This window comes from Mus caroli, chromosome 11, assembly GCF_900094665.2.
Source record: "Mus caroli chromosome 11, CAROLI_EIJ_v1.1, whole genome shotgun sequence".
In the NCBI taxonomy this organism is placed as follows: Eukaryota; Metazoa; Chordata; class Mammalia; order Rodentia; family Muridae; genus Mus; species Mus caroli.
In genome coordinates, this window is record NC_034580.1 from 12,403,714 (window position 1) to 12,416,642 (window position 12,929).

Below are 12,929 nucleotides of genomic sequence, written 5' to 3' on the forward strand. Positions count from 1 at the left end.
TGGCAAGATAGCCATTTTTACAATGTTGATCCTGCCAATCCATGAGCATGGGAGATCTTTCCATCTTCTGAGATCTTCTTTAATTTCTTTCTTCAGAAGAAAGAAGTTCTTATCATACAGATCTTTCACTTCCTTAGTTAAGAGTCATGCCAAGGTATTTTATAATATTTGTGACTATTGAGAAGGGTGTTGTTTTCCTAATTTTTTTCTCAGCCTGTTTATTCTTTGTGTACAGAAAGGCCATTGACAAAATCCAACACCCATTCATGATAAAAGTCTTGGAAAAATCAGGAATTCAAGGCCCATACCTAAACATGTTAACAGCAATCTACAGCAAACCAGTAGCCAACATCAAAGTAAATGGTGAGAAACTGGAAGCAATCCCACTAAAATCAGGGACTAGGCTAGGCTGCCCACTTTCTCCCTACCTATTCAACATTGTACTTGAAGTCCTAGCCAGAGCAATTCGACAACAAAAGGAGATCAAGGGGATGCAAATTGGAAAAGATGAAGTCAAAATATCACTTTTTGCAGATGATATCATAGTATATATAAATGGCCCTAAAAATTCCACCAGAGAACTCCTAAGCCTGATAAATAGCTTCGGTGAAGTAGCTGGATATAAGATTAACTCAAACAAGTGGAAGGATGGTATTGTTAAAGCCATAGCACTAATGGTTTCTTTGTTTCGTTGGCATTCAGTGCTCCAGTAGTTGCCACCTCAAAGACAAAAATGTGCTGAACAGCAAAAGCTAAATTGTAAGTTCTGTGAAATTATTATTTTACAAATCATGATGACATCATTTCAATTTCTTTAAGAAGACTTGGGAAATTTGAAGTTATGTCTTGACAGCTGCTGTTCTTCTTCCTTTCACTCTTTCATTCTGAATTCCTCCACTGTCTTTTTTTTTTTTAACATGAGATATTTTCCTTATTTGATAAGGAATTTCCCTTGACAGCCTTGAGGATTGAGGTCTGTACAAAAACAGGAAATGAATGAGAATTTCTTTATTTTATCAGTTAGTGAGTAATTACCTAAATATTTTTGCTGACTTCTACTTCATCAATGCATATATCATTAAAACACATTTCTGTGGCTGCTACATTTAGCATTCAACAATTCTAGCTGTGGTTCACTTTGTATTGCCTTCTTAACTCATGGTCAGTCTTCATGCTGCTCTTAGGTAAGTGGACCATGTGCAAAGCTCCTGTCATCACATTCCAGTGCAATTTTTCTCCCATTGTCTTCTTCATTCCCCAAATATATGAAGGACTCTTATAATCCAGAGACAGAGAAAACTTAGGTCTAAATGGCAAGGCATTTGGATAATACCCCAATCAATACAGAATGTTCCAGGCTTTCTCTTTGCCTAAAATCAGTCACTTCAAAGTTTAGGTATCTACAGTCTAAGGAAGACTGGATCTGTAAGAGGAATATTGATTCCTTCCAACTAAGATCATTATAAAATTACATCTTTTATAATGTTTATAAATGTATTCATTTTTGCCCTGTGTGTGTCATGTGCATGAACGCATATGCATATATAGATATAGAGATAGATAAATAGATATATAGATATATATATAGAGAGAGCAGAGGTTGAGGTTGACACTGGGCATATTCCTCAATCACTTTCCACCTCATATATTGAGCCAAGGTCTCTCAAATGAGCCCACAAAGCACTGATTCATCTTGTCATTTAGACCTGGAATAGAAAGACAATTAAACTTTCTCTTTGATCCTCAGTAGAAAGCTCTCTAATTAGAAAAGGCTGTGATTTGCCATCCAAAGGAAAGCAAGAAAAGAATCTTAAGTTGCCAACAAGACAGCACACAGCAAAGTCAGTAATTTAAGTATTAAGTCAGAATGATACTCACTTCTTCATAAAAGCTAAATTTCTCAAGGAAATTGTCACTGGACCCTTAGGATTTTTAAGAAAAAGTTATCATTCTTAAAATATTCTAGGATAAAATCATAGTATTATGTGATCTTTCCCCTTATTAGTGATTTATTACAAGCTATTTGGAATAAAATTGTCTTCAAAAGTTAGCTCAATTTGTTCCCACAGTCATTTCTTAAAGCTGACATCTGTAATAAACAAAAGCTTTATGTGGGGCCTGGAACAGGATCCGGCCCTTCAACAGGTCCAGACTGCTGTGCAGGCTGCTCTACCATTTGGACCATATGACCCAGCAGATCCGATGGACCATAAGGACCGGTCTTTTCTGGAGCTATAAGAACAGAGACACAGACTTCTCAGACGACAAAATATCAGACTACTGCTGTGTTTATCTTGGAGGAATTCAGTTCATTTGATGAGTATCTCTGACATTCATTCTTGCAAAATAAATATTCTATATTTGGACTAGTGGAGCCATATAGGCAGAGAATATCCTCTGCTTTTTTTCTTGTTCCTGTTTATGATAGTAGGTGGTCAGGGAGAAGAAGAAGAGGAGGTTCTCAGGAAGCATATGTAGAGAGTCTTGTTACTACACCAAGTAAAAGTTGCATGTGCATAGGAAAATAATGCATAAAAAACATTCTAAGTCAAAAGAGAGTAGATATTTAAATGAGCTTTGCATGAGCTAAAGTCTGGAGTACTTCTTTTCACTTCTTACTTAGTCATTTGATATTTGCTCCTGGTGATAACTCTTCCAAACTATGAGCTTTGTTATGTCTTCTATCCCATAGCTAATTAATAATGGCATATTCAAAACCTACCTTGTCTTTTTTTGTCTTGGGTCAAAACCTTGGAAAAAGAAATTCTTAGCCAAGCCATGTCCAAATAATGGTGAACCCACATCTCACTTAAACACTTAAGAAACCTTGAAGAAACTTTAAACTCTAAAAGTTTATTTTTTGAAAAGTTAAAAACGCTGTGCCATGTGCTATCTGAAACATTATTAAGTCATAGCTAAAATTCACTTGGACATGGGGATGAATCCATATCCAACATGTATCAAGTCATAGCAAAAAAAAATATATATGTGAAATAGGTTTATCTCTCGAGCATACTCTTCCAATAATGCCCTAACAAAGTTAAGGCTCTTGAAGCACTGTCACTGCCCCAGAGCTCAGACAGGAGCTTGGCAGGGCTCTTAGCTGAGTCTACTCAGGCTTCTTGTATGTGACTTTTCCCTACTCTGTTTTCTGTGTATCTCAGACTGAGTGACTTAATGTCACTGAGGATTGTGTTCTTAATCTGAGCATTAAGCATCTGGTATTGCTCTGAGGAATAAGACTCTGTCTATAAATGTTTACTGTCTTGATACATACTAGCTCCTCCATACATCTTACCTATTTTGTAGATCATAAGCATAACTTGTGCAGTTCAAATGAATGCTAATGGAAAGTATGGTGTGGGGCAAGGAAGCTAAATTCTTCCATCTGGCAGAGGAGAGTGGCATGGGGTAAGAGGAAAGAAACAATTTACCTGCTGGCACAGACTCAACAACTAAGGAGAAGATGGAGTATGAGCCCCTTTAGAATGTGATCTCTGTTGACGACCTGGGACAAAGCAGAGCTGGTGGAACATTAGATATCAGAAGGCTGTGTAACACATACCATTGCTGGCTCAGTTGAGGAAGTTACCAACTCTTGACTGTTGAGCTTGAGTCATTTTTTTAACTTATTTAAAAATAAACAAGTGACCTAGTCTATTATACAACAATAATGATGATAGTGGTGATAATGACAATGATAATGGTGACGATGATGATGACGACGACGATGATGATGATGAAGGAATTGCTAAGCCTTTTCTTCATTGCTCCTTGGTAAGACTCATTTCTCACACCTCAAAGAATTGCATGTTTGTCTGCATCTTTGGAGACAATGCAAAAACCATGATACCTCAAAGAAATGGGACCTAAGCTTCCACATTTCACAGACTTTTAAGACATCTTGGACATCTCTTTTTCTATTTACAATAGAGAAGCTTTCACAGACATGGGGATAATACCCGAAAGTGCCATAGGAACATGATTAAGGACAGTAGAGTGTGGGCAGGTGCCATTATTGGCTAGCTACATTCTAAGGGGTATAACTTCTGAAACTGGAAAAAAGCTCTTTGTCAGATCTGGCCTCTCCTAGCCCAGACTTACTACCTGCACATTTTCTTCCAACAGTTTCCTAAATAATGTCTTTCCTCTTCACAGAACATTTTATATTAGAGATGAAAGTTTAAAACCTCTAAAGGCATATATATATATATATATATATATATATATATATATATATATATACAGTGCATATTTAACAAATGCTTAAACAGATTCACTTCTTTGTTTTTAATNTATATATATATATATATATATATATATATACAGTGCATATTTAACAAATGCTTAAACAGATTCACTTCTTTGTTTTTAATGGATCACTGGTATGGTCAGTGAGATAATATATAAAGAAAATTAATTGCAAACAATATTAACAATGTGACGAGGCAGGAGAAACAGAATCAAAATACTTGCAAATTTCAGAGGCCAGAATGTCCAATCCTGTGAAGAAAAAAAAAGATACAGTGTACAACAGGTCACCTGAGGACAATGATTGCTTAAATGTATAATAATTTAGGGCAAGTAATAGGTTACACGGTTGACCCAGGAATAGAGGAAAGAACACTAAATGAAATAAAGCAGGTGACTCTTTTCTAAGGCAGATCTGGCTTAATAGTGTGAAATGGGCCAAAAAGAAAAAATATATAATACATGTGTAGTTAGGGTAATTTTATAAGACATATAATAAGTAAATGCCTCATTTGAAATCTCAGAAGTGAACAATAGAAGTTGGAACTCGGAGCCTCTGACTTTAGCTTGGCTTACTGTCCCACAAAAGTGAAATGTTTCTGTATGGGAAAATGAGAAGAGTACCAGAGGGGGTGCTCTTTTTTTTCTTGACAAAACTAAACAAAAAATTGAAAAAAACAAAAACAACCAAACAAAAAAAACCAGTACTTTTAATATTTCTATGTAACAAACAAGAGTATGTTGGCTGACAATATTGTGTTTTGAAAACAGTATGAATATTAATGAAAACAGTGATGTTGGCAACTTGTTACAATCACATAAGACCGATTACAGCAGTTTAGAGCCTCAAATTTCATTGAGGAGTCCATCTCCACGCAAGACACAAAAGGAAGTGAAAACCACTTCGTGATGTGATGAAACAGGGTGTAGAATTTCCACATAGAACAAAATTTTAGGATTGTGCAAGAGAATTAAGCTCATCTAGTGTGCTAGTGAGCACATGCATCTAGAGTGGATGAAAGATTCCAGCCTGGGAAAAAGGAAAGTTCTGTATTCCAATGGTGGATTGTGCATCCGAAGGCAATTCAGACTTCCAGTGGCCTTCAGATATTTTCAACCATGGACAACTGGCTTATCTATTTTCCATTAAAACATTCATGTAAATTATGCTTTAACTTGCACATGCTAGACATATGATAGGAAATGCCAAGTGTGAATGAAGCAGCTGTTCTTTTATTAATGTGTTAGAGGGATGATGGACCAGGCATGGTGTGGAAAGAGCAGATCTAAGAAATGAGCATCAGAAAACTGCAATTTCAGTTAGAAGCCAACATCTAGCACTCCCCCTGGGAAGGGAACTGCTATTTCACAAAATAACACCCAGAGTGAATTCTTTTTTCAAGATATGCTACTTTCATCCTTTTTAAAATTTCTCTGGGTTGAATAACACTTTTGTCCAATCAATTTCAATCAGCTATTAAGAGAACTGTTCATAATTTGTCGTTTTCTTTATGTCAAATATCTTTCTTCAAAATCTAACATGAACACACACTTAATTGCAAACAGTGGATTAGAATACATGGGTTTTGTTGTTGTTGTTGTTGTTGTGGGTTTTTTTTTTTTTTTTTTGCATGATCTCTTTACTTAGAGCCACATGGGGAATGAGGGTAACTTTTGGGTCTCTGAACTTTTTCCACACAAGTTGAATACAGAGCACTTACAGAGCCTCCAGGCCTTAGGCGGATGGAAAGAGATACCAGGTACCTTACACAGGCTTCTGCCTAGAAAGCAAATTAGAGTCAGCATCAGAGAAACCTGGCAAAAATTCCAAAATGTGGGTCTTTAAAGGGCCATTCCAAACCTCCACATTTACTCAGCAGCAGCTCTTTGAATGAATCAGTTTCTGTCATTACAATTAAAGAACTGATGTGTTTTCACTGAAACGTTGAAAAATTTTAATTCTCACCCTTTTCCAATTCCTTATAACCATTCCCTAACTAAACAAACAAAGAAAAAAGCATGGTTTTTTGCCCCTCATCACTCTAATAGTTACTCATATGTCATTAAGTTGACTGGGTAATGAAGGATTGTGACAACACAATTTAATGCCCTCCCTACTATAACCAACTAGTTTCAGAGCTTGTTCATTACTGACATCACTAGCTCTTCCCTATACTTGAGGAATAAAGATTGAGAACGCTCATACCCTAAGTTGTTATCAAGAGGCTGTATCCTCCACCACAGTCCTCAGCATTGATCAGCACAGAGCTCTTAAGATTTGGATTTCTCCTGCACTTTCACACTAACACACTACTGGAATACCTTGTCTCGGGGACAAGGGTAGGAATAACCAAATGACCATAGGAAGTGATACTCACACAATTTCTCAAGGGAAAAGTGTTTGGATTCGTTTGTTCTCAGAGTTCCCAGCCGCGGGATGGCATTGTTTGAAAACAGACACCACCAGCTTCTTGGGACTGAAATGTTTTGTATGTGTTGTTGTTTGCAGTGCATGCCAAGACATTCATGAGCACCAGAGCCAAGCTGGCGAGCTAATTAAATATATATATGTATATGTTTAAAACAGCCTAATAAGGAGCATTGGAAATCTTCAAGATGAGCGAATATCTTATAACTTCTTCCGCAGGTGCGAGGATAGCTACAAGCCATGGACTTTCTGTCCTGCTTCTTGTTTGTGGCTTTGTGAAGGGTGCTTTGCTTTAATCTAAAGTGCTGACTTTTTTCCAATATCACTTTCTCTTCTTAAAGCAAAGAGCAAATCGCCTGTAAAATCTACGGAGCGGACAGCAAAGTTGACCCTATACTCCAAGCACCATTCTGCACCCCTGTACTCTAGTTATCTACACAAGGAGCATCAGCTTCCGGAAGCATAAGTGAAGACAGTGTCACACGCTTTATTGATAATATTTTCTTTGGGAAGTTGCTGATCTTTTATTTCAAGAGAATTAATGGGAAGAGATAGGACATTTTCTAATTACAAGACCAATTTTTTTCCTTTTATTTCAACAAATAAAACCTGCATTTCACTGACTGCTCAGGAGTTGGCCTGAATGACATCAGTATACTAAATATTTCCATGGATTCCACCAATTTCCTAACAAGGGACACCTAATCTTCAAGAAGCAAACAAAGATGGAAAACCTAAGAAACACAAACTGTCTCAAACAGCACCCCAGCTGAGGAACAAAACAAAAAGCTAAATGCTGAACATGGCAAATCAACAACAGACAACTTTATTTTACATATGGAATAATCAAAGAAAAGTTTTTTTTTTACTTCCTTTTTGCCCCCTGGAATTTATCTTGGAGTTTCCCTTTTTTCCTTGATTGCCGTTTTCGTTCAATGGTAGCAAGTGCCAATTATGGCCAATCCTCGTCAATCCTGGGAGGTTTATATTCATTTACATTGAGTGTGGTATATATCAATGTATTTTAATTCATTTGGCAATTTCTGTATAGGCAAACCTGGCAAATTCTGTAAATTGCTTATAGTATGTGTGATATGACTTCAAGGTAGATAGGCTATGACGCTCATGCAAGCTGACTTTCTTCATTCTAGATACAAATATATACATGAGCACATATTAGGCCACCAACTTCTTTTCCTAAAGAATTATTTTTCATTTGTACCTCATGTATTGTGTGAATTTTGTAGTGTATTTCTCTGTTCTGCTGTTTTGACCGCTACAGTTTGTCTCTGTTGTCCTCTACTTCCTTCTGGAAAAATTTAAAATTGTGTATGTCTCTGATAAATGAATTAATTTTGTTGTGTGTATGCTATGTTGGAATTTGCTGTGTTCTTTTCAACATGTATTTATTAAGGTTTGGGGATCTTGAGTTGGGTCTGGAGAATGCAGACCTGGTTTTTGACAGAGTTCCTCACGTTACCAATATTCTATCTCAGAGAAAGAAAGACACCAAGTGGGAAAACTAAGAAGACATTTTGACTTCCCAAGATCCTGGAAGAGCACTTCACACTCTTGACTAAATAATGTTGCTTCTTTTGTTCTTCAAGACTTTTTTGTAGCTTTGTCTTTCTGTTATTTGCTGCTAATTATATTTTAATGTCTACTAATTAAAAATTAAAATGTGATTGTTGGCTGAATACAATATGCAAATGACTACAAAGCCCAGACTGAAGAAAATAGATGTTTAATCTTCACTCAATAATTATAATTTTAAATAGTCCATCATTATTTTTTGACCTTATGATATTTTGTTTAGACCTGTTCTAATCACATCTTTCTCTGGCAAAGAAAGATAGAACAATCAATACATTACTTTTACAGTATGGAAGGGTTGTGGCTTAAGAAAGAACATATCCAGATGGTCTTCCAGAGAGATTATTTTATTTTCATTATAAAACCAGAAACCATATATGTAGGAATGATCCATTCCTAATGTAAGGCCATAAATTGTAGCTTGAAGGCAAGAAATACATTTGTTTTTTTATGGTAAAGGACTGGCCTCTGACATGCACTTATAAGCAATGTGAATATTTTCATAACATGCTTGACATTCTCCTTTAACAAATATTGTTTTATGGTAAATCTTTCCTTGCCATTTTTCTTCTTTCATTTGATTCATTATTTCATTCTAATGAAGAAAATAAAGGTTTAATTATGATACTTTATTAATATACAAATGTACTTTCTTTCTAAGTTAAATATCTGAAAGTTGTATAAAATGATGGTAGAGAAATATTACTCATTCGGTTTCTTTAAGCTTTAAGAATCCCATACATTGCAGTATATATTAGAATACTGATTTAACATCAAACTGGGGGAAAAAATCGTGTATTATACTTTTACTCAATGTCTAGGTAATGGATTCAGCTAATTTTACAGCAAGCCAAATGTGTACCCATATCAGTAATGTTCACCATGCTTGTAATAAAAGGGCATATGCTAGTTTGGGAAGAATGCTCATTAGATTTATTGTATCAGTGTCCAAAATAATAAAGACCTGTTTATCACTGTGTGACCAAAGTCCACCCCACCCTCCACTTTGTAAAAAGAATACCGCAAACCACCTGTTTGCTCCAAACTCCAAAAGAGTATGGAACTTTCAATATTAGAGCAGAAAACACAGCAGATCAATGAGACATTCTAGACACTTGTATACTACATCATATTCCTTTGGGAATATAACTTTTTATGTAACCATGACAATGGAAGTGGATAGAAATGCAAAGGAGAAGTATCTGGCTTTCTCAACCTTGTTTTCAAGTTTATACAGTTTTTTGTTTTTTTTTTTATAAGAGAGACTTATAGAAAGCTGAAATTGCTTACTCTGTTTCTTAAAGACTTATAGACAGTCTAAAAAGCAAAGAAAGCAAATAAAAATACTCCTGAACAAAGTAAGATGATGTAATTCTTGAAAATAGAAGCTGTAATCTGTGTTAGTAAGTAGACTTCATGGAGTCTAGTAACCGGCTCTGCAGTCAGCCCTCCATGTCCTTAAAAAGCACATTGTAGCAACTATCCATGTGGTATTTGTGCTATATTAAATCCCTGGAGATAATTTAAAGTATAGGAGGCTGTGTATATCATAATATTATTCCATTTTATCTAAGAGACTTGAGTACCCACACAATTTGATAGCCAATGACTGGCTTATACAGCCATCTATCTACAGATGCTAGGGCAAGAGCTAGATATACATGGATATTCCAATATTCATTTGATAGAGATGATCCTCAGCATGCATTGATTATGAGAAGTAATTTAATCATGGTGTTCTCCCTGATAAAGAAATATATACATGATTTTGAGAACCGAAGAAGTCCTTATTACAATTTGTTTTAAGTTATTTAACTTAAAAGTTCTCAGAAGAAAGATGTGTTCAGATAACTATATTAGTATATACACACCCACATCTGGCAAATAAAACATATATTTTTAGGCCTAGAAAAATTTTTTAAATTTATTATACATGGGATGGAATGATAGATAGAGTAATATTTGTTGACTTTTATAACAGATGCTAATTTTTAAAAAGGCATGGTGACACATCCCTGTAATCACAGTACTCAGGAGATTGGAACAGGAAACTAGTTAATGCAAGTTCAACCTGTCTACATGGTAAAACCCTGATTCATTAAAAATTAAAATAAAATATGCTAGTTTATTTTTTGCAAAAAGCACACAGATACTATTCCTGTATTAATCCTACTTAGAAAGTAAAATATAGAATGTACTGTTAATTTGTATAAGGAATATTCACAAAAGGTAAAGACAATCTTTCTTAGGGTAATACATATACTGATGATTGTATCTTAGAAGTAAGACTATGAAGCTAAAACATCTTGAGTGCACTAAGTTTCAAGTATTTATACCGAAAGAATTTATTTTAGAATTGTTCATTAGCAAAGGAAGCTCCTTGCCTGCCATTCATTCAGGAAATGTAAAATTTGAAGCGCCTCAGTCATGAAGTAGATAAGGGTTTTCCCTATACAAAGTGAGAGACAACAAAAAGTATTCAAAAGCAATAAAATATTTGATGTCAATAAATTTGATGAAAACCCATAAGGAGGCTATAAGGAGAGTGACTGAGAAGTCAGAGGAGGTTGCCCTGGGGATGCAGGCATGCCATTCTATGTGATAGGATATGCAGGATTTCAAAGAGGGAGCAGCAATGCCAAGCTCCTGAAGCAAACGTCAGGTAGCTTTGTCCAAGACCTAGGCTGTGAACAAGGGCATACAGAAAAAGAGAGAGTGGCAGGGGAGGAACATGAGAGAGAGCATGATGTAGGCCTAGTCAAGGAATCTTCAGAGGGTACTGAGACCAGACACAAAGCCAAGCTAGAGCTTGCAAAGAGCTGTTAAAAGTTTTATTCTTTTCCTAGAAGACAGGCCTTTTCTGCCATCCTGAAGCTTTTCTGAAATTTATTGTGTTAGCAAGTCTTTTTGGTTACAACACTGAAGTTTCCAAATTGGTTGTGGTGTATATGAGAGAGAGAGAGAGAGAGAGAGAGAGAGAGAGAGAGAGAGAGAGAGAATTTGTATGTATGTATGACCATGTGTGTCTTTGTGTGTTTGTATGTGTGAGCATGTGTCTTTGTGTATGTTTGTGTGTTTGTATGTTTTTGTGTGTCTTTGTGTGTTTGTAAGTGTGCATTGTATGTTTGTATGTGTGTTTGTGTGTGTCAGAGAGAGATGTATAGGCTTGTGTGTGTGGTATGTGTTTGTGAGTGCATGTTGTGTACAGAGGATGTCAGGTGTCCTGCTTTCTCTTTCTCTACCTCATTCCCTTGAGACAGAGTCTCTCACTGAACCTGGATCCAATGCTGGAAGATGGCAGGTCCAGGAATTGCCCATCTCCTGTGTTTACTTGCATTTTCATCCTTGCCCATACTGTGTAGCCATGATTTTACCCACTGAATTATCTCCCTAGACCTTAACGAGTCATACTTTCATACTAATACTGTAGGATAGTATCAGTATGAAAGTATACAGGACATGTGGGACATTAAGAAGTCTGAATGCTAATACACAGTTGATACTCTTCAGGTGCAAAAGAGGAGATTGAAAGAAGTTTGGGACTGTTTAAAATTTGGCAATGAACTAGTAACTGTAACTGCATAGGTGATTTAAAATAAAGGCATGGGTACATTTGCTCCCTCTCTAGTTCAAGCTACCTGCTGTTAACTATAGTTTGGAAATAGTAAATGGAAAACTCAAGTGTATGTTATGTTCAGTAGTGTAATAAAATGCACATCACTCTGTGAATCAATCTTTTCTTAAGGAAATACACACTATATACCCATTATGCACTTGACACCTATCTAAGTCAGCAAGAGCATTGCAATGATATCCTGGGTCTTACCTTCAACTAACTACTGTCACAAGAGAAGTGATGGTAGCAATTCAGGTAGGAAAAAGAGATGCTGTGAAATGCTTACTTTAAGAAAAGTGATAAATGTTCTCAACTACATTGAAGTTGAGTGCATATAGAAAAAAATGAGTATACAGAATATGCTGTACTACCTGTGGCATTTGGCACCTACTGGGGATCTTGAAACACATCCCTTTCTGCAATGAGTAAGAGGGGAGGGATTTCTTTATTCATATGGAAAGGGAGTACAGATTAGAAGAATAGAAACACATTCTTACATATTTATTGGAAAGACTTTTTCAAAGGTAGAGAATTGATTCTATGGTGTAACCACAAATAGATATGTTTATTTTTAAAAATCAGAAATTAAGATTGTGGCACTCTCCACAATAATATCTCAGAATACAGTAGATTAAACACTTAGGTGGTTTGAGCCCAAGCCAGGTGTGTCTTTACATACCTGTAGGCTGAGGCAAGAAGAAAGGCTGGCCTAGACATCAGAATAAGATCTTTGTCTAAACAAATGAAACAAAAGATTACAGTGTTTTCAGGGGAAATTTGACTGACTCCAAATCATCTTAAATTATTTCTGTTATATTTTCACTGTTAAAACAATAAAAACACCCTGTAATAGACAAGGTTCTTTGAAAAATGCTATATTTTGACTCTTTTAATATTTTTTTGAACTATGTAAGTATGTGTGTGTGCATGAGATGAAGATGCCCATGAAGAGCCGAAAGAGGTCTTTGTGCCTTCTGGAGCTCCAGTGACAGGTGACTGTTTGCTGCTCTACAAGAGTATTGAGCCCCAAACTCAGTTACT

General features: G+C 35.9%; 1 protein-coding gene across 3 annotated transcripts in view; it reads left to right on the forward strand.

The window, feature by feature from the left end:
* The window catches only part of Vstm2a (V-set and transmembrane domain containing 2A), a 31,565-nt gene extending 20,294 nt beyond the window's left edge, over positions 1-11,271 (forward strand). Inside the window, exon 5 of one of the 3 annotated variants that reach the window (XM_029484217.1) lies at positions 6,761-11,271. In XM_029484217.1, the coding sequence (XP_029340077.1) occupies positions 6,761-6,807 (47 nt within the window). In that variant the 3' untranslated portion in view covers positions 6,808-11,271. The remainder of the gene's footprint in view (positions 1-6,760) is intronic. The other 2 variants (XM_021177967.2, XM_021177966.2) reach the window with 2 other exon arrangements.
* The last annotated feature ends 1,658 nt before the right edge of the window (positions 11,272-12,929 follow it).